This window comes from Diospyros lotus, chromosome 10, assembly GCF_014633365.1.
Source record: "Diospyros lotus cultivar Yz01 chromosome 10, ASM1463336v1, whole genome shotgun sequence".
In the NCBI taxonomy this organism is placed as follows: Eukaryota; Viridiplantae; Streptophyta; class Magnoliopsida; order Ericales; family Ebenaceae; genus Diospyros; species Diospyros lotus.
Genome location: NC_068347.1, coordinates 18,744,847 through 18,768,321, shown reverse-complemented (window position 1 = coordinate 18,768,321; position 23,475 = coordinate 18,744,847). Strand labels below are relative to the sequence as shown.

The following is a 23,475-nucleotide window of genomic DNA, read 5'->3' as shown; positions in this document are numbered from 1 at the left end:
TACAAAGTGTAAATTTATTTTGAATTAAAGATTGATTTTCTTTAGACATGTTTCCTTATTTTGATCATTTATGTCTCAAAAGTTTAGGTTTGAATTTTCATTTCTTGATAAATGCATTTCTTACTTATGCAAAAAGTACATTTATTTTGAATTAAAGAAAAATTATTTTTAAACATGTTTTCTTTTTTTTATACAAAAAAATAAATTTATTTTGAATTAAAGAGAATTGATTTTAGACATGTTTTCTCTTACTCATGTAAAAAGTAAATTTATTTTGAATTAAAGGAGAATTGTTTTTAAACATATTTTCTTGTTTTAATCATTTATGTCTCAAAAGCTTATATTTGAATTTTCAAATCTTGAATTAAAGGAGAATTGTTTTTAAATATGTTTTCTCTTACTCATGCAAAAAGTAAATTTATTTTGAATTAAATAAGAATTGCTTTTAGACATGTTTTTTTGTTTTAATCATCTATGTCTCAAAAGCATATATTTGAATTTTCAAATATTGATTTCTCATGCAAAAAGTAAATTTATTTTGAATTAAATAAGAATTGCTTTTAGACATGTTTTTTTGTTTTAATCATCTATGTCTCAAAAGCATATATTTGAATTTTCAAATATTGATTTCTCATGCAAAAAGTAAATTTATTTTGAATTAAATGTGAGACATGTTTTCTTATTGTTTGAGAAAGCCAAAATATTTTTTGAATTTTAAACTTTATATTAACCCTTTCTTTAATGGATAGTGTGTTTGGAAGATGTATATATATTTGGTAAGTATGGAGGCTTAAGGTAGAACAAATTTGATAGAGCATTCATGATATTTTACTCTTGTGTTTAGTTTTGATGATGAAAAATTTCAAATGTCTTTTTATTTTCTCTCAATCAAAGCATATGGTTTGGAAACTAAAATCAATTTCAAAGTGCTTTGTTAAAATGATCTATGATCTTTTATATTAGTTGGAGATTAGCATAAACAAGTTTTAAGATCTAAAAAGAATCTCCTCGAAATCGTTGGTCAAAATAATTCTAAGGCAAAAGACCAACTAGAACATGTTTTTTTAGAAAACTATCTCTTAGTATTTTGATATCTAATATCTCTTAGTAATGAAATGGTTTTGATGAATGTCTATATGAAAATCAATTTCTACTATATGGATTATATGAATGAGAAAATGTATTTTTAGTATATAAATCTTAAAGCAAGATATGAAATATTGAGTATGGATGAAAGATTGATTTGTTAAGAATAATTTGTTTCAAATCATACTTTTGATAATCTCAACTTACTTTAAAGATAATCAAAATGAGTTTTTAAAGAATCGAATAAGGATGTATTGAAAATTCAAGTTTTTCTAAAGAATAGTTGACTATCAGGTTCATTCTGTTGATTATGCCTTGAAATAGTCGACTATTTTGATTGTTCTGTCGACTATTCAAGCATCTGTTGACTATTTTTAACATCTGTCGACTATCGAGTAAAAATAGTCGATTATGCCTTTTGGTCTGTCGACTATTTTTGTTTATGAAATTCAAAAATTTCTTTATATCTCAGCATCTGTTGACTATTGGAATGTGTCTGTCGACTATTGAAATTTTGTGTTATAAAATAGTTGATTATTCGTTTTGTCTGTCGACTATTTCTTGCTTTAGTTGTAAAAATAGTCAACTATATATTTCTTCTGTCGACTATTTCTTTTTGCAGAAAGCTCCAACGGCTATTTTTTCAAATCCCAACGGCTCCAAACGGCTATATTTCTCTTCAACTTTGTGGGACACTTATATATACATGTCATAGATGATCAAGAGAAGGCTAATGGACGGGAATGAAATTATTTGAGCTTACTGTTATTCTCATTTGTATTTAAAATCGTCTGTGCTTTAATTTTCTCTCTTCAAGGCTTCGATCTTCAGTTGTAATTATTTACTTCAAGTCTTGTATCATTTTTGAGAGATCATTGTAACTAAGAGTTGTACTCTTAGATTCTCTATTCGATTGTTTGTATTTTTTTCCTAGCAATAGCTAGAGGGCCCATTAAATTGGGAGGTTGTATTTTTCCTAGCAGTAGCTAGAGGGCCCATTTAATTGGGAGGTTGTATTTCCTAGCTTGTGTAGCTAGAGGGCCTACTTGTGTAAGTAGGAGGTTTTAGTGAATTGGTTTAAAATCCTTAGTGGGAGCTAAGGTAGTGGATTAGGCTTGGTTTAAGCCGAACCACTATAAATCCTTTGTCTCTTTTATTCTTCTTGCTTTACATTTATCATCTCATATGTTCTATGTTTTAAGTCACTAAAACCTCATTTGGGTCAAAAAGTTTTCAAGTTTCTACCAAGCTTTTAATTATACCAATTCACCCCCCTTTTTGGTGTGTGCCATAGCATCTCATGTTCTAACAATTCAAACAAAAGTGAGAAGGTTCGAAGTGCTGGAAGTGTGTTGACTGGTGAAATTCTCAATGGTTGGTGATTTGTTTGTAATTGTCTCTAGTTGTAAGTTTATTATTTTTACTCATTTGTTGTGTGAGAGAATTGTATTTGTTAATAGTGTGCTAGTGGTTCTTGTTTAGGCAATGGATTGTATGTTGGTTCTAGCTCCAGTTAAAAGGTAGTGTTCATTCTCCTTAGTGGAACCTCAAGTTAAGTCTTGAGAGAGAGGATTAGGCTCTTTAGAGTCGAACCTCTATAAATTTCTTTTGTTTTGTGTGGTTGTGTGATTTTACTATTATCAATTCTACTGCAATCACCACATATTAAGATTACAAATTTAAGAGTTTTTAAAAGAGTTAAAATTATTAATTTTTGAAAAACCCAATTCACCCTCCCTTTTGGGTATTTTTCTGGGCAACAAGATTATATTCATTTGAGCATAGGAGTACATAAGAGGAAAATAAAAAAAATATGAGGTCATTTCTCTCTTTCTTTGTCAGTATCAAAACTAAGACCTACTATTGAGATGGAGGATGAGGAAAATGACTTTCTAGTCTAGTGAGCCTGTCCTCAACGTGGGTGATTTGAGCACCTACATCCAAAATGGCATTAAGAATATCCTACAAAGAGGGACCTGGGCGAGCAGAAGATGAAGCGCTAGCAGCAGCAGGATCGTGAATCGAAGTGGGATGCATCTCATTGGCTTGGGCATACTCAACCTTTTCATCAGTAGAGTCGACTTGAGCTACGCCATAGAATGTTGGATTCTTCTGCTAGACTCCTTGTAGCTTGATGTAGTGCATGCGACGTAGTGTGCTTGTGTAGATCTGATCAGTGGGCTTGAGGGAAACAAAGTACTCATTCTCAAGTCGAATATTAAAGTGTTTGAAGATGCGAGTGAGAAACATCCCATATGTGATGGACGATGATGTATGGCAAATCAATAGGGAGTTTGTTGACAAGACACCAAAGTATTTCAAACTCAAAAAATGAAACATGATCGAAAAACCCACTATTTGGAACAAAATAGTGACAAATGATTAAATACAAAAGATGAGTAGGAATATCAAAATCTTTACCCAAAGGCATATAGGACTGAAAATCAAGAATAGTAAGGGTGCGAACGGCTGAGGTAGGATCAAAGTTAGGAATTTTATAAGTCCATTGTTGTGTTTTGGGTATTTGGATTTCAGAGTTGTGGGAATGAATACCAAAAATTTCTTGAAAAATACTAGCATTAAACTCATCATCAATGCCCTTAACTTTTGATGAGATGCGAAAATGATGGTCAAGGAGGACAAGATTAGCATAAAAAAAGCGAACAAGGTCATGATAAACTAACTCATCTAAAGTGAGAAATGAGGCCCACATGCCAAGATAGTTGGATAAATCAAACCCTTCTTTGTGAAGCTATTCGAATTTGACTTTTCTACCATTGAGAATAACTTTCTTTTCCATCTGGGCAAAATGGGAGGTTGTTTCTTTAGAAATAATCATAGACATGTCAAAGTCATGGCGGGCCTTTGTACGTCTTTCAGATGTGGATCCTTGGGACCTCTCAGATGTGGACCATTAGACTCTCTTCCTGAATGCTCTTCTTGGGGCCATTTAAAGTGAAAAGAAGAAAACGGGTTGGGTTTAGAGCAAGAAACTAGAGAGGAGAGATGAGAATAAGTGAGGAGAAATGGCCCAAAAGGCCTTTAAATAACATTTGATCGACTTAGGGTTGCTGCATTTACGGAAACTTCAGTCGACTGAAGTTTCTCTTCAGTCGTCCAAAGATGAGCAAAATACCCACTTGCGAACAGATCAAACTTCAGTCGACTAACCTTTAAGCTTAGGTCGATTGAAGATGGACAGAATGTCCACCCTCAAACCAACACTACTTCGATCGATCAACCCTTAAACTTAGGTTGACCGAAGATGGACAGGATGCCTACCCTCAAATTGACACTACTTCGGTCAATCGATCCTTTATCTTAGGTCGATCAAAGATTAACAAAAGACAAAGAAAGGCAATGAATACACCAAACATAAAATATTAAAGAACATATTACTCAAATAAATTCATCATACCTAATTCTCTTTTAAGTTTGCAAAATTGGTCTTCTCCTAAAGGTTTTGTAAAAATATCAACTAGTTGATAAGTTGTGTTTACATATTCTAAATTGATGTTTCCTTCTTTCACATGCTCTCTAATAAAATGATTGTTGTTTTACTTTTGTATACTTAGTTTTGATGATGAAAAATAATATTTTATTTAATTCCTAAGTTATGAATCAAGGTTGTGGCTTTCAACATAAATTAATTTCAATATCAAGTATTATTTTGTGAGAATGAAAACCAAATGAATTTCAAGTATCGAGAATTCAAAGTCATATTTTTCTAAGTCTGGAAGATTAGCACCTTATAAGGAGACATATATGAAAATGTTTTAGTTTTAGAAAACTAACTCCCAGTAATTCAATAACTAACATTCATTAGTGATAAAATGATTTTTAATGAATTTTTCAAAAAATAGAAAGTGTATATCTTGGAGGTGGTAAAATCGCAAAATCTTAAGTTCCTACTAAAATCCAAATTCTACTTTTTTATTCTTATGGATTTTGATTTTTTAGATATTTTTATTGAATCCAAATGGGGGGTACTTTCTTATTTACATTTATGTATTAAAGTAAATGGAAGATAAAATATAAATTAAACAAAATGAGGACAAAATATTAAATGGAAGGTAAAATATAAATTAAACAAAATGAGGACAAAATATTAAAGTAAATGTAAATATGTTGTAATGTTTTCAAGCTTCATTTTGTTGAAAATCTTCCTCATCTGTCGACTGTGCATAAGGATAGTCGACTATGCTTGTTCAGTTTGTCGACTATATCTTGTATCTATCGACTATCATGTAAGGATAGTCGACTATATCTTGTATCTATCGACTGTGCATAAGTAAATGTAAATTTTTGACCTAACTGGTCAACCAATTACTTGAACCAGTCAACTATTTCTATTGTAGAAAGTTCCAATGACTAGTTTCTCCACTATTCCAAGTCACTCATTTCACTACCAACGGCAAGATTTTTGAAATGGGTCACAAAGCTCTATAAATAGAGAGCAAATGGATGAATCAAGACAACCAAGAAGATTGATTTCAAGTTTTCAAATGTTTATTGTTTTAAGAGCTTAATTGTTTCTTTTGTTCTTCATTTTTCTCTCTAAAGGTTTTGATTATCATTTGTATTATTTTGTTCAAGCCTTGTGTTTATTTTGAGAGATCTTATAACTAAGAGTGTCTACTCTTAAATTCTTTCTTTTGTATCATTCTTGGTTTTCTTAGCAAGATTGTTGAGGGCCTACATTGATTGTAGGAAATTATATTTCCTAACTTGTTGTTAAAGGGTTTACATTAATTGTAAGAGATTACATTTCCTAGCTGGTTGCTAGAGGGTTTGTTTGTCTAAGCAAGAGATTGTAAATTCCTAGTTTGTTGCTAGAGGGTCTATCCAGAAAAATAGAAGGATTATAGTGAATTAGTTGAAAAATTCTTTAGTGAGAAGCTGAGATAGTGGATTAGGTTTGATTTAAATCGAACTACTATATATCGTTGTGTCTCTCTTCTTGTTCTTATTCTTGTTTTATTTATTGGGCCAAGCAATTTCTCATTTGCATTAAAATCACATTTTTTATAAAAAAAGATTTCAAGTTCAATCAAATTTTTTAATAACCTAATTCACCCCTTCTTGGGTTTTGATGCCATTGCCATACAAACCTAACAGTTTGTTTTATATATGTACTAGCATTTATACTCGTCTTGTGTTTATACACATTTTTCAGAAAACTAGCTGTTATAAATAAAGGGATAAACAATCATTTGAAATAAAAAAAAAAAATCTCCATTCTTTTCCAACTCTAGCTAGCATTTGTTGAAATTGTAAACACAACAAAGAATCATTTGCATAAAAAGTCAAAAATGAATGCTAAAGGAACAACATTTTCAAAAGATAAAATTTCAAAAGAAAATCAAACTATGACTTTGAGAACAATAACAAAACATATATAAATAAATATACCCTTACTATGTAACAACAACAGATTAAGAAATCTAGGATAATCATCAATGACGAATTAACTTTAATCGACTGAAAGCATAATTTCAATCGACTGAAGTTGTCTAGTAACCAAAAACACAACTTCAGTCTAAGGCTAGGTGGACCTAAGACATGAGGCCAATATTCTATATAATTTTGGTCGACCAAAGAAGAACTTCATTCGACATAAATGGCATACGACGAGATTTAAACATTCTGCCTCACTTTAGTTGATTTAGACTTAAGTATCAATTGACCTAAGATACATAGACACGAAAAACATTCACTTTTCAACATAAGAAATTTATTTAAATTATACAAATATTTTTATTATCATCAAAATCATATTTATTTACCCTTGAACTTAACATAAATTAAGCTGGACATGTTTAGTTTTACTTGTCACAGTTAATTGAGCCGTTAACTCTCGGTTAACTAAAAGACTTAAGGTGATGAAAAAAATGGTTGAATGAAAAAATGTGTCAAAATTTCAGTTTGGGGGGATGGGGAAGGGGCACTAAGGACCACATTTTTTAATACGTTAGGGATCCTCTTATCTATAAAGAAAAATTTGCTTACCTATCTATCTTTCATCCCTTTCACATGCTTGTAACGTGCGGGTAATTAATGTTTTAATGGAAACTAATGATAAGGATTTAAGGTGACAAAAAAAATAGTTGATTGAGAGAATATGCTAAATTTTAGTTGAAGGATTAAAAATTAATAGTTTAGGGACCTCTTTTATTTATTAAGAATATATTTTTTTATATATTTTTATATTTTTTTACATTTAATTGAATATATATAGAGAGAGTATTGAAATGAAGGCTGGGTATGCGGCCTCAACCCCAATTGAAAAACAATCGGGATTCCTCAAACCAATCCTAACGCTTGTCAAACAACCTTTGATCTTGTTCCAATCGGGGTAGGTTTTTACGAGTTTGGGTTATTTTACTAATCGTAGCTAAATAAATTATTGTATTTTTAAATTTAAAACTAATTTGGTCATTGCTATTTAAAAGGTGTCAAATTAGTCACTGTATTTTTAGAGTTAGGGCTATACTAGTCATTATTATACATTCTTTTTAATGTTAGCAAACAACATTTAGATTTTATTAATAATGTTAATTTTATTTCTAATTAAAATAACCTTATATAGTTGTAAATGCTCAAACTAAACCCCAAACTTAGATTTGAAATTTTTCCCACAATTACAATTTGTGTTTTTTTTAAATATAATAATTTTCTTTCGTCATATTCAAAGTAAAATGATAAATTTAAGCTTGAAATAAAAATGTAATAATTTATTTAGCACTTAATTTGACCTGTCAATAAAACAAACTTCGTATACATCTCTACAGTTTGGATTATTTTTAAAGATATTTTATAGTTTATTTTTAGTGTTTAAAGTTGATATGATATATATATATATATATTTTTCTAAAACAAAGACTTAAATTTAAAAATTATTTACTAAGCCACAATATACTTAAAGAGCAATCTTATGTTGTATTGAAAATTAATTTTTATTTAAAATTTATCTAAAAAATAAAAATTAATTACAAACATCAAATATAAGTTATAATTTGAAATTGGCTCGTCATGTGATTTGAGCATAAGATAAGTTAAAATAAGAGAAATATTCGGAGAAATGAAGGACATGCATGCATGAAACAAAGACTTAAATTTTATGCATTCATAATTGTCGATTATAATTAATTAATATATATATATATATATCCGTTGCATTTGAGACTAAAAGAAACTTGGTTTGGTTTATAAAGTCAGTTACAATTACTTTGCAAGAATTTCAATTCAGGAATTAAGAAATCAGTAGGAAAATGTATTTTGGTAGTAAACTAAATCATTATTAATTGTTAAGAGTATGGACAAGAGAACTACATACTAGTGCTAGTCCAGGAACCACTAATGTAATGTATGAGGACATAATTACGAGTGCAGAGACATTAAATGCAAAATATGTATTTGATTAGGGAAGGGGTTAGAGCTGTAGGAGTATGAAAAGGGATTGGATTGGATTGGATCAGATTAGATTGGTGGGCAGCAGCAGTGGGGTTTGGAAATGAATACCAAATTAAGCACCAATGACTCCCAAGATATGTAAAGTTGGTTTGTACACTTAGCTAGGAATGGAAAGCGATTAAAAGAAAAAAATGGGGGCTTGGAATGGTATTTAAGATAATGATTCCTCTTGATGACAGCCCATAGCATAGCATAGCATAGCATGGCATGTATAATATATACATTGGTCCCAGGAGGCATTAATTTGTCCATTTAATTATGGGCTCACTTTGTTGTCAACATATGGGGCTCTGCTCTTGGAATCTACTTAGCCCATGCCTCCTGTCTCATCACTTCGTCAAAGACAATGACACCCACAATCAAATATCTGCCCATTAATTCATCACCCTTCATTCCCACTTGAAAACAAAGGTATCAAACCAAATAGCCAGGATGATGATTTTTCCTTCATTCTCATATGTGACAAATTCAGTTTATTTGGGATAAGAATTGGACCTGAAATTTTATTCCACAAGTTTGGTATGGATTGGTGAAAAAACCCAAAAAAAAGAAGACTCCACGAGAGTCCTAGCTAGCTAGCTAGTACTTAAATACATGAAATAGTGTCTTCGATCGACTTGCTGCTTAAAATACAAACTAGTAAAAAAGTTGTGCTACTGCTTGCTGCTTTCTCCAAGAAAGTGAACAAAACCCTACTTTGTCTTTCATGGCCAACTTTGAACTTAGTGAGGGCCTTCATCTTTTAATTAATTCTATTCTATATACCTCTCTCAAATATCTGTATAATTAGATATTGTAGCATCTTAATTTTACTATGTATATTTCATATGCACGTCTCTGATTAGTTAGTGATTCTTAATTTTCAACCAAATAAAATGGCTTTTGTTTCATATTATATATATATATTTATATATGAAAAAATTTATTATCCATGCATGTTTTTGGATATATATATATATATATATAGTTATAGAGGCTGCTATCTACACTACCCTAAAGTCTAAGTATATCCTTGTCATGTTGCTTTCAAGATTGTTTCCCCACGTGTGGAATTTATCTAAATTTCTCTCATGAAAAAGGTTCCTTGTCACTTGAAACATTTTTAAAAATAGTTACCTAATGATATATATCCATTACTTAATTAGCTCCTTCATATTTTGGTATGGGATCCATACTTTGTCTCTATCTACTAGCTTGCTAACTTCTTCTTACGTACGGCTGTTTATTATACCACAAGAATACGTCCACTCTATCAAAATGAATTTTAAAGGAAAGTAATACGCTCTCTTCTTCATAATAATACAAAAATTGTGCATTACGGATGTACATATAATTATTATGCTTCAACTGACTTCATTGCTAGTATTCTACTTGAATTTGTTTGTTTTTTTTTTTTGTAATTATACGTAAAAGAATTAACCAAGAAATTAGGGAATCGAACGTGAATTAATGTTGCATGCAAGTGTAGAAAAAAGAACCATGTTTACTATGTAAATCAACCCAATTTTCTTTATATATATATATATATATATTAAGAAAATAAATAAAGAAGGGGAATCTCAAGCCAAAAGGAGAGAAAGAAAAGGACGCTGAATCCGATTTACTTTTAAGTAATTAAAAGGTTTTAGTGTACAAATGGAAAAAGAAAACTAGGGGCCCTTGAAGTGGTCGTTACCTAAAAAAGATTTACACTCAAATACATATATATATTCGTACGGAAGGAAACATTAGCATAAACTACGAAAATTACTTTCTACCACTTCCATCTCATTTTACCTCAATTGGTTCTCTGCATTACTAATTAACAAAACCGTCAAAGCTTGTGAAACAAAACTGGTGGCTCTTTTGTCTTTAGCTATACATATACATATATATACCAACTGGCATTTCAATTATGAAGGAAATTTAATTAGCTTGCTCCATTAATTAATTAATTAATTAATATTAATCCCTATGGTGCTTCAAGTTTATCATCAGCGCCTCAAATTAAAACTTTATATATCCAAGTAAAAAAATAAACTTTTGTTGCATTTACTCAGCACCAAGCAGGAAAGAGAGAAGGTGGTGATTGAAAGATGGAAGATCCTTTCCTTCTGGGGTTCTTTTTTCATTTTTCATTTTTTTTCTTTTGAAAAAGTTAAGAGATGATGCACAAGCATTGGACTGATCGAAGGACAAAGATTGCAGATCTTGGAGTTGAAGCCAAGCAATTTGCTAAAACAAAAAACAAAGGAACCATATATATATATATAGTATTGGTGTGGTGTTTAGTATTGAAATCAAACTGATACATGCATAATAATATTGAAATGAACCAGAGAAACCATTGTGCTTAATTACTGAAGTGAACCACTAATTAATTGATTAATACAAATTAACCATATGTAATCTCTTTGCAGAAATTTACAGCTGCAACATTTGGGAGCTCCGATCGAGAGTTCATATCCTAGAAGGAAATATTAATGTAATTCTACATCAACAATATATATCTCATCCAACATAATTAACTAACAAGCAGCTAGTGTTTATGGATTAATTGCTAGCTACATTTACCAAGCAAAATCTCAATTCCAAACCAACCATATACAAACTAATTAATGCACTGTATTCACCAATATAAAACATCTTTTTTTTTTTTTTTTCTCCCTTTTTGCTGGCAATATCAATATATATACTTGAGGTATCTGTCTGCGGACTCTCTATCATACCCAAGAACTTAATTGGCTTGAAACTTAAAACAACTAATTATGTTGATTAATATTGTGTATTTCTCTCATACCCCATCTCCCAAAATTGAACTAAGAGTACCAGTTCAAGCTTGGGAGCTGATATGGCTGCTGGAAAACCCCATCTCCAAGAGATCCCAGAACTGTCTGCTGGTGCAAGGAAGGTGTCTGTGGGATTTGGCTCATCAGAGTGGCCATGGAAGTGTTGTCATGATCTGCCTTTGCCATGGTTCCGCCATTGGCGTGATCATCATGGAACCTGGTAGGAGTAAAAATGACACCATAAAAGATGAATTAGTTAACCCCTTGTCTACCAAATTAAACTTTTAGACGATCTAGATGGTGGCGGCCGGTTCGCAATTCAACAAATTAACCGACCTCTTGGAAGACGAAGCGGCAGCCTGGTCGGCCTCGTCGTGCCAGTAGAGCGAGGGCAGCGTCCGTTTCAGCGGCAGCTGCGGCTTTAAGCTGCTGATGCCGTCACTCGCCATAATTCCCTCGAACAGGTTGTGGTCGCCATCGAGCAATGCGCCGTAGTTTGCGGCTTTCATGGCCTGCAGTTTCGAGTTCGGTTGGCAGAGCGGTATCGAGGCTGGTATTGCGCCAAACATGTCGCCCATCGAATCGTCTCTCTCGTGATCCATCATCGCTCTCGGCGGGTTGTTCTTCTTGTAGATTCGGCACAACACCCAATCGTCGAGCTACAAAACAAGTAAACAAGAACAATCATCTCGCTAGTTAGCTCTCACGGGCATTTTCACAAACAGGTTGTTTACATTAGGAATTATCGTGAAGAAATATCGGTTAATTAATCACCCTGAGAGAGCCTTTCTTGTTGCCGGAATCACAGCCGGGCGGCTTGGAGCTGGCTTTGTTCTCGTCCAGGCGATACTCGTGCATGATCCAGTTGGTTTTCACCCCTTTCGGTGGCTTCCCGCCGTAGAAAACAAGCGCTTTCTTCACGCCAACTTTCTGGCTGCCGCCGGAGGTGAGAACCGGCTTGTCCGTCCCGGTCGCCTTCCAGTACCCCGATGTCGCCGCTCGGTTCGGCCTTGCTCCGTTCGGGTACTTCCGGTCCCTCGGACTGAAAAAATACCATTCTTGCTCCCCAAACGTCGCCTTAGCTGATCAAACCCACCAATTATTCATTTCAAAAGCCAAACCCATACCAGAATTTTGGTTATACACACATAATATAGTGTGTGTATATATATATATATATATTTTCTCTGTAAGTACGACTATACTAGTCGAGATATAAAAACAACTTAAGTTCATCGAGATCTTGGGCTGCCGTTATCTTTTGTGATTAGACTACAATTTTGACGAAGCAACTTTGAAAAGAAGCAAATACCAGGGAGTTCCCAAGGGTCGAACTTGTAGAGATCGACCTCGGCTATGATAGCGACGGGAAGAGGGGCAGCGGCGGCCTTCTTCTTGAGGTAGTGAACGACGAGCTCTTCGTCGGTGGGATGGAAGCGGAAGCCGGGAGGGAGGTGCGGCTGCTGCGAGCCGGTCGTCGAATCGGCCGTGCTCTCCATGTGTGCGTGCGTGTGCGCGCGTTTATATATATATATATAGAGAGAGATGGATGAATCAGAGGGTGAGATGAGTGATGAAGATCGGAGGAAGTCCTGGAATTCTGATGCTGTGGCTCTGGATTTGTTGGCCCAGACGTTGCAGAGAGGTAACAAAAACCGTGTTTTATTTATAATAAATATGAAATGTGGTTCCATGGGGGTGGGGGACTACGGTGCTATCGTGGGCCATCATTTAATCTCGTACAACTGAGTCTGCTCATGCATTGCAGCCAATGGTTCTGGGCCACGTCATCAGTTGAGAAATTTTACCCTCTCGGTGTGTGTCTTGAATCGAGTGATTTTGGCCGTAGACAAAAATGTGAGAGGAATTATTAAAATGACACATTATTATAGTATGATAAAAAAAAAAAAAAAAAAAAGCTAAGAAATTGTGCCCTTTACTTTCCACATGAGAAAAAAAAGGCTAATAAGAAATGGTAATGATAGGTTTGTATTATTATATTAATTAATAAATCACTTTCAACTCGTGCATTATTTTAATTCTATTTCAATTCAAATATTATTGCTTAAAAACTAAAGAAAGAATTAAATGAATAATCTTGATGAAAGTCGACGTTTGATGCCATAAACGTAATAATTATTTTTAATTCAAATTTCTTGTCCCAAAAGGTGAATTTTAAAATTCAGAATTATTGATGAATTAAAGATAAAATTGCGTGTAAAATGATTGAATTATAATGAAATAAATATGTTAGAGAGTAGTGAGTTTAGGCGTATATTTTAGAATTAAAAATGAGAGTTTATTTATTTTTATAAAAATCAGCTATTGGGCTCCTCCTTGTGTTGTGTTTAAATGTAGGTAACTAATTTATCAAACTCAATATTATATTATGTATGAGAATGTAAATTAATTCATATTTATTTTATTTTATTCTCATTAAATAGTATCAGATCCGATTGTCCAACAAACAGTATTATGGAAACTAAACCTAACAATTAACATTAGATTATTAGAGGTAGAGAGAGAGAGTGAGAGAAAGAGGTGGGTCAATTAATAAAAATAGTAGAGGATGGTTGGTTTAGAATTGTGAGTATGTTAAGGCACATTAGAAGAAAGATAAAGGTGCCCCATGGTCATAACCAAATGATAAAAGGGATAGGTTAAAAGCTTATTTGGAGATTTTTAGTCTAGGTTTGATTCTTAGAGAAGTAAAATAATTTTTTCTAGAGAAGAATTTTATGAGATATTAGTGGTGTTAAGTTCTATCACCTTAATCATTTGAGTACGTCTCTTAATTTATTTTTTTAATATAATTTTAGAGACAGAGTGATTGAGGAACTCGATAACGAGCCGTAATGGAGAAAAAAAAAAATTGCAGCACGCAGGTGTCGAGGTTAGCAGCGGGTGACGATGATGTGATTTAAGAGCGGCGGCTTCGGAGCCAGCCGAAACTTGAGCCCTTTGTTGTCCGAAACGTGTTGGCGATGATTGAAGGAGGGGTCGACACGTGTGGTGGGGGCCCAGGGATCACGCACGAGGCATGGTGCAGTGTTTGCAGAATAAATCCAAAAGACGATGATGGGACGCGGATTACAACGTTGATAAAAAAATAGAAAAAAGCTTTTAGATGTCACGTATTTTCAAATGTTTAATTCCCAATCCCCACTAATTAAATTGACAAAAATCACCAAAATATCAAATTTACCAGCTTCTCCCGGGTCGGGCCCCACCTACCCACATGTGAAGACAAATATATTTTATATATATATATATACATACCCAATTTTGTTGGTGGTGTTTAATATATCATTTATTTAAAGGAAATTTTTAATTCAAAATAGGTAGGAGAGAATTAAGAGCCAAATTGCAAGTATATATGCTTATAATGTAAATCAATTATTCTAAATTTAATTTAACAGAAATGATCAGTGAAGCAAGCAAGCAGGTAAATAATTAATACACTCATCACTGTAGACCCATATTCAAGAAATTACTTTTTTATTTTTTATTTTTTTCTACACCCTTCTTATCTGTTGTGATTTATATTTTAATTAGTTTTAAAACTATTATCATATATGAGTCAAGTTGGTTTATAATTACTTAGTAATTCTTTACATCACCAATGAGTATAAGAAAAAGTCACTTATTTGCTTGACATTTATTTTAACCAATAGACTGATAAAATTAAACTGCAAGCCACATTATTAAACAAGATTTTAATTACTGTTTGCTGAAGAACCCCATTTAGATTTTAATTTTTTTTTTCTGGGGGTGGGGGGGGATTAATGAAGTGAATTTGTCGCATTAATTAAATGTAGTTGGATTTGATTGGATTATTAATGAAATTTAATTTGGACTATACTTTATTATGTTTGTGCAATGTGTTGGCTTGCGTTCCACCCACCCATGCATATATCTTTTTGAATAATTATTATAAGAATCTAAAATTACAAAAATTATAAATAAATAAATAAAGACAAGCTAGCCATTGGCATAATAAGTAAGAGGTGGGAGATGAGAAGGTAGTAGTTGTCACAATACAATTTAATTAGTAGAGATGAGATTATATAGCATTATAGGAGATTGGAGTTTGGATTGACTTATGTCTCCAATTAATGCTAACAACAATATATATTGCAGCTGGCAATGGCAGTGGCAGTTGTTGTTTTGTACATATTCATTCATGCACTTCATTTTTGAGTAAGACATATCATCAAATTCTTATATATATCTATATTTTTTTTAAAAAAAAAACAAATAAATTTAGACTACTCCTACTACTATTTGGTTTCAATAATTTTGCACAAATTCATACTAACCTTTGAATAAAGTCATTTCATTCTAAATTTATTATTTATATGCACTTCTGTTGAAAATATTTACATTTGGATCTAAAAGACAGCCTATTTCTTCCTTTTAATTAATGACTAAAACATATTCAAATAGTAAACAACAATGTATACTAGACACTGTTGTTTACTATTTGAGAAATATCCCATCTAAACTCCTCAAAGTCAACCAAACACTCAAATCCTAACTCTGAAAGCAAGATTTGTTTTTTTTTCTTTTTTTTTCTTTTCACAATATTTGGAAGAGGCTGACTTTTATCCACCATATGTATAGATAGGCTCAAAAACATGTATTACTTTGTCCCCCATGAATATGACATTGGTAAATCAAACAGATTTTTCATGAAATATTGGAAGATCGGTTCTTGAAATCTCCATTTCAATAGAATGGGTCAGCAAAATATCTAGCCTAAGTATGTATAATCTGTGTTCGCATTTAAATTTATCTAAAAAGTGCATCAAGGGGGAAGGTCATCCACTTTTAAGAACTAATCGGGTGAAACTCGGATATCTCAAGATAATAAAAAATATATATATATATATACTACTCTACTTGATATTTTATAGCCTTTTTGTTTAGGTTGCGTGGAAATGGAAACGAGAAACGTTTTCGATAAGAAATAAAAACGTGAAAATTAAGGTTCGAAACGAGAATGTGAAATATTTTCGAAACGAGAAAACGACTCCTATACAAAATCACATGTCTTATATTAAACACAAACTCTCATTTTTCGTGCAACATAGCTTTTAGCAACATAAACACAAACTCACACGTCCTATATATTAAACACACAATCCTTACATTTTTCATGTATCTAGACTTGTAGAAGTATGTTTACACACAGAGACAGCCCTTTTTACATGACAAGCGGATGGATGAAGTCGTCCAATATATGTTGTTAATGGGGAGCAAGCATAGAGCACCACTACTAGGAAAGGTGTGGGCGGGGGGATGCTGGTCTCATGGTAGACCTGCAGCTTCCCAACTGCTGTCACGTCTTGTACTCGCTCCATTTCAACATCCTCTTCGTTAAATCAGTTTCAGACCCTTTTTTTTTTTGTTTATAATCAAACAACCATAACGTACGTGTGACTTTGTGATTGAAAAGGTGACCAATTTGTGTTACAAAAATAATATATATATTTTTTTATTAAAACTTATATAGTCATTCACTAGATTACCCAATTAATCTTTTAAGTTTAATTACTTCACTTCCCATCCCAATTCGATCCCATGCATGACGGCTCAATTTCACCCACATCTTATTAGATCAGGATCCAAAGTTGAAAACTCTAGATTAAGATAATTAAGGAGGAGGATGTATTATGAGTCAATTATATGTTCTCTCTTTTTTTTTTGGGGGGGGGGGGGGGGTGAAAAAACATAGCATTAATTATAATTAATTAATGTCCCAAACCCATAAATGAAAAACAAGCCATAACGATGCTCAACAACCAATACACATGCAACTATAAAAACTAACCACTAATAAAGCAAATGGGCCACAAGTCAATCATAAATATATATATATATATATAAAGTTTGAATGCATAAATAATTGAGTAGTTTTTGATAAATGGAATTAAGTCTTACGTGAGAGTTGTGGCTATTTGTTGAGAAAATGCATGCACCAATGAGTTGCTTGCTAAAACCAAGGCAGCTTATTGGTTAAGACGATGGATCGATGCTGTGTCTGTGAGGATTGGAATGGTCCAAACAAATTAATTTAAAAATTTTTGTATGTTGAAACTAAACATGTACTACTGTTTGTTACCTTAGTCCAAACTATACCCCAAGCTATTTTTCTCAATGACACTTCATGTGTGTGTGTGTGTGTATCTCTCTATTATTATTATTAAAGAAACTACGGAACAAGCTCTTCATAACTGCCCCCACAGCATGATTCAACACTGAAAACAACTCTCTCTCTCTCCCTCTCCCTCGCACTACGTGAACATTCCCCCATTTAAGGACCCTGGCAGCCGTAGTATATCAACTTTCTATGATATATATATATATATATATATATGATAACAGCATGATTGAAACGTTGAGCTCAATTATATGAATTTATTTTATTAATTTTATATTTAAAATTTTTTAATCAGACAATTACAATTCATTTTAAATGTTTTTCATTAAGTTGTTTTTTTTTTATCTCTTTTACTAAATATATAATTTGTTTCATTCTATCCACTATTCATTACAAAAAAAATAAAGACTTTTCTTGTAATACCCCAATAGTAAAAAAATAATAATAATATATATCGAGGATAAGTAAGGAAAGAAACAACACCAACTAGATACCTTTTGGGTTGAATGTAGACAAAAAAACTCTTGGGTTAAATGTGCTTAACTTGGGAAAGCTCAATTCAAGGATGGGTGACCCTCTAAAAAGTTCACGTAAGCTCATCAGGTTAAGTTGTTTCGGTTCTTCCTATCGCTCGATGCGGGATGTTACAGATAATATCAGAGTCGACCCTTAGTGAAGGTGGTTCGATGAGGGTAGGGAGTGGCGCTGGGGCTCGAGGACTTGTACAAGAAACGGATTCTAGTAGGCTTTTAGAATGACAGCCCTAAGGGGAGAAGATCTGGGATCAGTTATAAGGTCGCATGACGAGAACGTCATATGCTTAAGGAGGGAGAATGTAATACCCCAAGAGCTCAGAAAATGGTAGTATATATTGAGAATAAGTAAGGAAGAAAACAATACTAGTTGGATACTTTTTGAGTTGAATGTAGGCAAAAAAACTCCATGATTAAGCATGTTTGAGCTTAGAAAGCTCAAGGATGGATGATCCCCTGGGAAGTTCGCGTAGACCCATCAGATTAAGTTATTCAGGTCCTTCCTATCACTCGATGTAGAATGTTACATTTCTTATTTATTTTTTTTTTGTTATAAACCAGTGATATTTTAAATGATCTATAGTGTTTTTTGTCTCACCTTGGTTGATAGAAATATTATTTCTTTCTTTTTATATACATTGAGTTTACTTGAATTTATGAAAATTGTGAGAAATTGAGTGTGAGCATATGAGATTAGGCCAACCAAGGCAAAATTGAGGATTCCTCCTCCTCCCTTTTGCATGAGTTAGTGCACACTTTGCAACCTTATAGTCCTTTACAAAATTTATCTTAAACTAGTCTTATCCAAGAATGTGGGCTTTGAATTAGTCTTCATATTTGGAGAAAGAATAAGATCTCCATTGACTAGATTTTCTCTTATCTTTTTGTTTCTCTTCATCTTATTTTCTTCTGAATTATTTGAATTAGTTTTCTCATTTGTCGATTTTCTCTCAATGTTATTGTTGTGGGTGAAGCATCAAAACGCTGTCGTCTTTTGGAGGGCATTTTAGGCAACCTCAGCAGTCCACGTGGACGGCTGATGGATGGCTAGCTTGCAACCTAAAGGCGCCTTCTGATACCCGACGCCCCTTGATTGTCCTTGCTCTGCCCGATGCCTCTCTCGATTGTCCTCTCTGCCTTTGTTGTTAATCGTGTTCTACGATTATCTAAGGACTATCGATGCTGCCTTTATCAACCTCAATCCCAGCCGCTTAAATCTCATATAAATGGTACAGTGCCTCGGGATGGTGAACAACACAGAAAGATCGAAGAAAGAAAAGAGAAAGAAGGAGATTATTAGGATAGGGTTTTTCGCTTTGAGTAAGCTTTGTTTATCTCTGTATAGACTACTCTTCTTGTTGTAATCTCTGGTTCTTAGGTTTGCTTCTAATCTGTATTTGGTGATTGTGAGGCTATTTTGTTAGAAGAACCATTGATGTACAGTTTACTTATTCGTATTCTTGTAACCCTACTCGATATAGTGCAGTGAGCTCTTTCTTACTGAGCTCAACGTGGACATAGTCCATTTCGGGTGAACCACGGTAAATTTCTTGTGTCCTCGTTTTACTTTTCAGCTCTTTTATTTCTGTCTAGAGTTTATGTGTTGGTTGCTAATGGTTTCTGTTATGCTTCTTGTTCTACCGAATATGTTTGAGATTCTGACTTGTTGAGTCTTCCGCTCGGTCCAACAGTTACTAATTTCTTGCCTATAAATGCATCTTTTTGCTAAACTTGTGATGCATGAAAAACCACTAGCAATCATTCCTCCTATTGCTACTTTACTAGGGTTCATCTCGGATTTTTTGCTATTTTTTTTTCTCTCCAAAACTCGTAAGTGCACACAAGTTTTGAAAGAGTTTGTTGTATTTTGGGAGATAGCCACCTTAACCTTTGCACCATTTATTGAGGGGTAAAAATTATCCTTAAACCTGATGACGTTTACTATTACACTTCAAGTTTCGTACATTTACTACTTGTCCACCCTTAAGAGTTCTCTTCCAACATTTTCATGGGATTTCTAGAAAACATAAGTGATAAGCACACAATTTGCAGCAATCACGCCCAAAACCTTGGAAAACGGCCAGTGAGGTTATGGGAGGTTATTCATTAATTAATTTCCATTGAAAATTAGAAAACGAAAACACCAATAAATTCCTCATTTCTTGTAGTGTTTCTTAGCATGGAATAGAGTTTTTATTGATCTTCCTAATTACTTTATATATGATCTAACCTTTAATCATGTTTCATACACATTATCGATCTTTAACAAAAATCAATTTGACCACCTTATTATAATTAATAATTCATCTTCTTATATGATTACACATTTATCTTAATATTTTTTCTTTATTACTTCTTATACTTTGTAATTAATGTAATTGAAAAACGATATTCATGTACAACCTTTTTAAATTAAAAATGAAATAAATAAGATGACAGTGGCATTACTCGATCGGTAGATATATAAGATTACGAGGCATGCATGTTGTTGAGGAGAGTTTTTCACTTTGGACTATGGATATTATTAATTAAGGAGACATATATATATATATATATATATATAGCTACCCAATCAATGTTACAATATCATAAAGGAGCTGAGGAGTGATGTATTCAATTGTGGGCATATACATCATCATCATCATCATCAAGATTCACCACTATGGCTTGCTTATATGTATATATATTATACAATTTAAACAAAAAAGAAAAAGTCCCTTGGAAAGCAGCATAACAAATATTAGTTTATATGGTGAGGTGTAAGCTGCTTTTTTGTTTGTGGTTTTGATTTCACATTTTTTGTTCTATATATTATAGGAGAAGGAGAGAAAACGAGACACCAACATGCATGTGTGCAAAACAGTACCCCTTCATTGCTAAGCTTTGCTGGCAAAGAAATAATTTCTTAGGGCGATTCTTTAGAGTCATCAGATTCCATCATCGACTTCTATTCAAGGAAGAAAATTCAGCAGTTAAAAGTAATTTTAAAAATTAAAAATCACTTATTATCTTCGCATTTGCGGCGGAGATAAGGATCGAACTGACCGTTGAGTCCTTTGATTTACTTCTCTTACGGATATAGTGGGGTTGAACAAGAGAGACGTTCGTGATGATGCATTAACAAAAAAAAAAAATACAATTTCTTTTATCTTTATTTTATTATTTTATTTTATTAACGCAGGTAAGTAATGTAATTATGTCGATGTCCAGTCCATCCACTCACTATTATTGAATTAATTATATATATATATATAATTACTCTAAAATTGAATAAACTCAACATCTTTTATATATATATATATATATATATATATGTGCGCGCGCGCGCGCCTGTTTGGTGAAGTAATTTTTGAAGCTTTTTTGAGGTAATTGCTCTCAAAATAAACAACAAATTATAAGCCTTCATCCACTAACTATATAAATTTTAGATCGGTAATAATTTTTATTTATGTATGTATGTATTGCAAACACCTTTATAACTCATAACACCACTATTTTTTTAATTTTTGCTTTCGTAATTGTATATTTATTCTATTAAATTTATTCTCATCAAGAGAGTCTATCTTGATATTCTTCTCTCACCTGAATAAATTATTTTAATTATGTCTCACATATATTTTAATCTTAATATAAGAATCATTTTAACCTTATTTACAATATATATATATATACCCTCATTTTTAATAGATAATTTTAAACATAATGATATGCAAATAGAGAATTATTTTAAACCTAGTTTTACAAGGCTAAATAGCATAAATAAACTATCACTAAATTTTATACTAAGATACAAAAAGGTCACTAAACTTTAATTTATAGGCAAAATGTCACTGAATTTTAATTTAGTATACAATTTCATAATTATTGTCAATTACTGTTAAAAGAGACAAATGAATGTGAATGTTTTTGTAATTTAGTGCAAATTTTAGTTATTTTTTTGTATTTTAGTACAAGATTTAATGACTTTTTTATATATTTTTGCTATTTAACTATCCATGTTATTAGCCACATCAACATGTCATTAGTCTCTTTTAACGATAATTGACAGTAGATATGAAATTATATACTAAATTGAAGTTTAATGAGTTTTTAATTACAAATTGAAGTTCAATAATTTTTTTATATATTAGTGTAAAATTCAATAACCATTTATACTATTTAAACAACTTTGCATAAGTATGAGGTCACAAGTAGAGGAAGGAAGACTTTTGAGGAAGTGGGTGGGCTTGTTCACATTTAACCATTGATTCAAGTGGGTTGTTGTCAAAGGGCTCAAAGTCATGGTGAAACTGAAATGTATGTGGTAGTGGTAGTAATCCAATCCTCTTTTACGTAAACCTAATTTTGAGCTTCTTATTGATCTTGTTTAAGGAAAGAGTAGATGCACATGCATGTACGCATCCATATCCTTCTCTCTCTTCGTTTCCTGACCTCGATCGCCTCTTTCTCTGCTATAGCCTAGCTAGCTAGACATGCAACTTCATCAATACTTACCAATCATGTTCAATCAAATAACCATGATCGATCTTTTCAAGAGAGAAAAAGACCAAAAAAAAAAAAAAAACTTAGAACTGGAAATGGTTATTGCTTTGGACAGACTCATGGTCATCAGAGGAGGGAAGGAGCTAGTTCGATGGCATATATAATTCTTTCCCAGTTGTTGGCACAGGCATTAATAATTTTCTCTAGATCCAGAGGGGGAATTGCTATATTGCACATCACATGCACTTTGAACAACAGGCCCCTCCCCCCATCCATCCATCCAAGAAGTAGTCCATTAATGGCCGGTTAGGTATACCAACACATTATCTTTCTGAATTTAAACAAGGTTTTGATCCAAATGTGACTCGGATAACACACCGTATGTTTCCTTCTTCTCATTTGGAGTTTCAGTGCCAAACAAGGCAGAGGACAGGTCCCGGTATTACGCCATAATTAATGAAGGCTCTCTCCCCCCCTCCCTCTCTGATGTAACAGACTTTGGCAAAGTCACAATTGCATGACCCTTCAACATGTGAACCAGATTACCCAGTTTGTTGCACATTATTATCCATCGTTAGCACGTAATAGACACCTAGTCAGTCCATTTATATATATATAATTAATAAATACCAAAACACCTGCAAAAATAATAATAATAATTATTATTAGAACAATACGTCGTTCTTTTCTTACACCCGTTCATTGATCACAATTAAAAAGAAAAAAAAAAAAACTCAACATAATTAAAGAGAATAATTAAATTATGTAAAAGAATACCATTAATTGATCATCTGATCTATTTATACATATTACCCACGTGCAGAAAAACCTAACCCTAGAATCAGTGTGAAACGGTTGGCTTTTTCGAAAGACATCGTTGTCACTGGAAATAAAAAATAAGGCCACTAGCTAGCTAGGGTTGCGTTTGTGAGATGACTACAAAGGAATGCATGATCATAAGGTATGCAAT

General features: G+C 32.7%; 1 protein-coding gene across 1 annotated transcript; it reads right to left on the bottom strand.

Moving 5' to 3' along the window:
• Positions 1 to 11,083: 11,083 nt before the first annotated feature.
• On the bottom strand, positions 11,084 to 12,982 carry LOC127811029 (NAC transcription factor 56). The gene is made up of 4 exons (XM_052350708.1): positions 12,640 to 12,982; positions 12,102 to 12,409; positions 11,664 to 11,986; positions 11,084 to 11,544 (listed from the first exon to the last, which is right to left on the bottom strand). Exons 1-4 carry the CDS (start codon positions 12,824 to 12,826, stop codon positions 11,358 to 11,360), a joined length of 1,005 nt encoding a protein of 334 aa, XP_052206668.1. The 5' UTR covers positions 12,827 to 12,982; the 3' UTR covers positions 11,084 to 11,357.
• Between the last annotated feature and the right edge of the window lie 10,493 nt (positions 12,983 to 23,475).

Coding starts and splice junctions, on each gene's coding strand:
- LOC127811029 (XM_052350708.1), bottom strand. CDS start 12,826: ATGGAGAGCACGGCCGATTCGACGACCGGCTCGCAGCAGCCGCACCTC. Junction 12,410..12,639: donor CGACCCTTGGGAACTCCCTG/GTATTTGCTTCT, acceptor GGGTTTGATCAG/CTAAGGCGACGTTTGGGGAG. Junction 11,545..11,663: donor GCCGCTTCGTCTTCCAAGAG/GTCGGTTAATTT, acceptor TACTCCTACCAG/GTTCCATGATGATCACGCCA.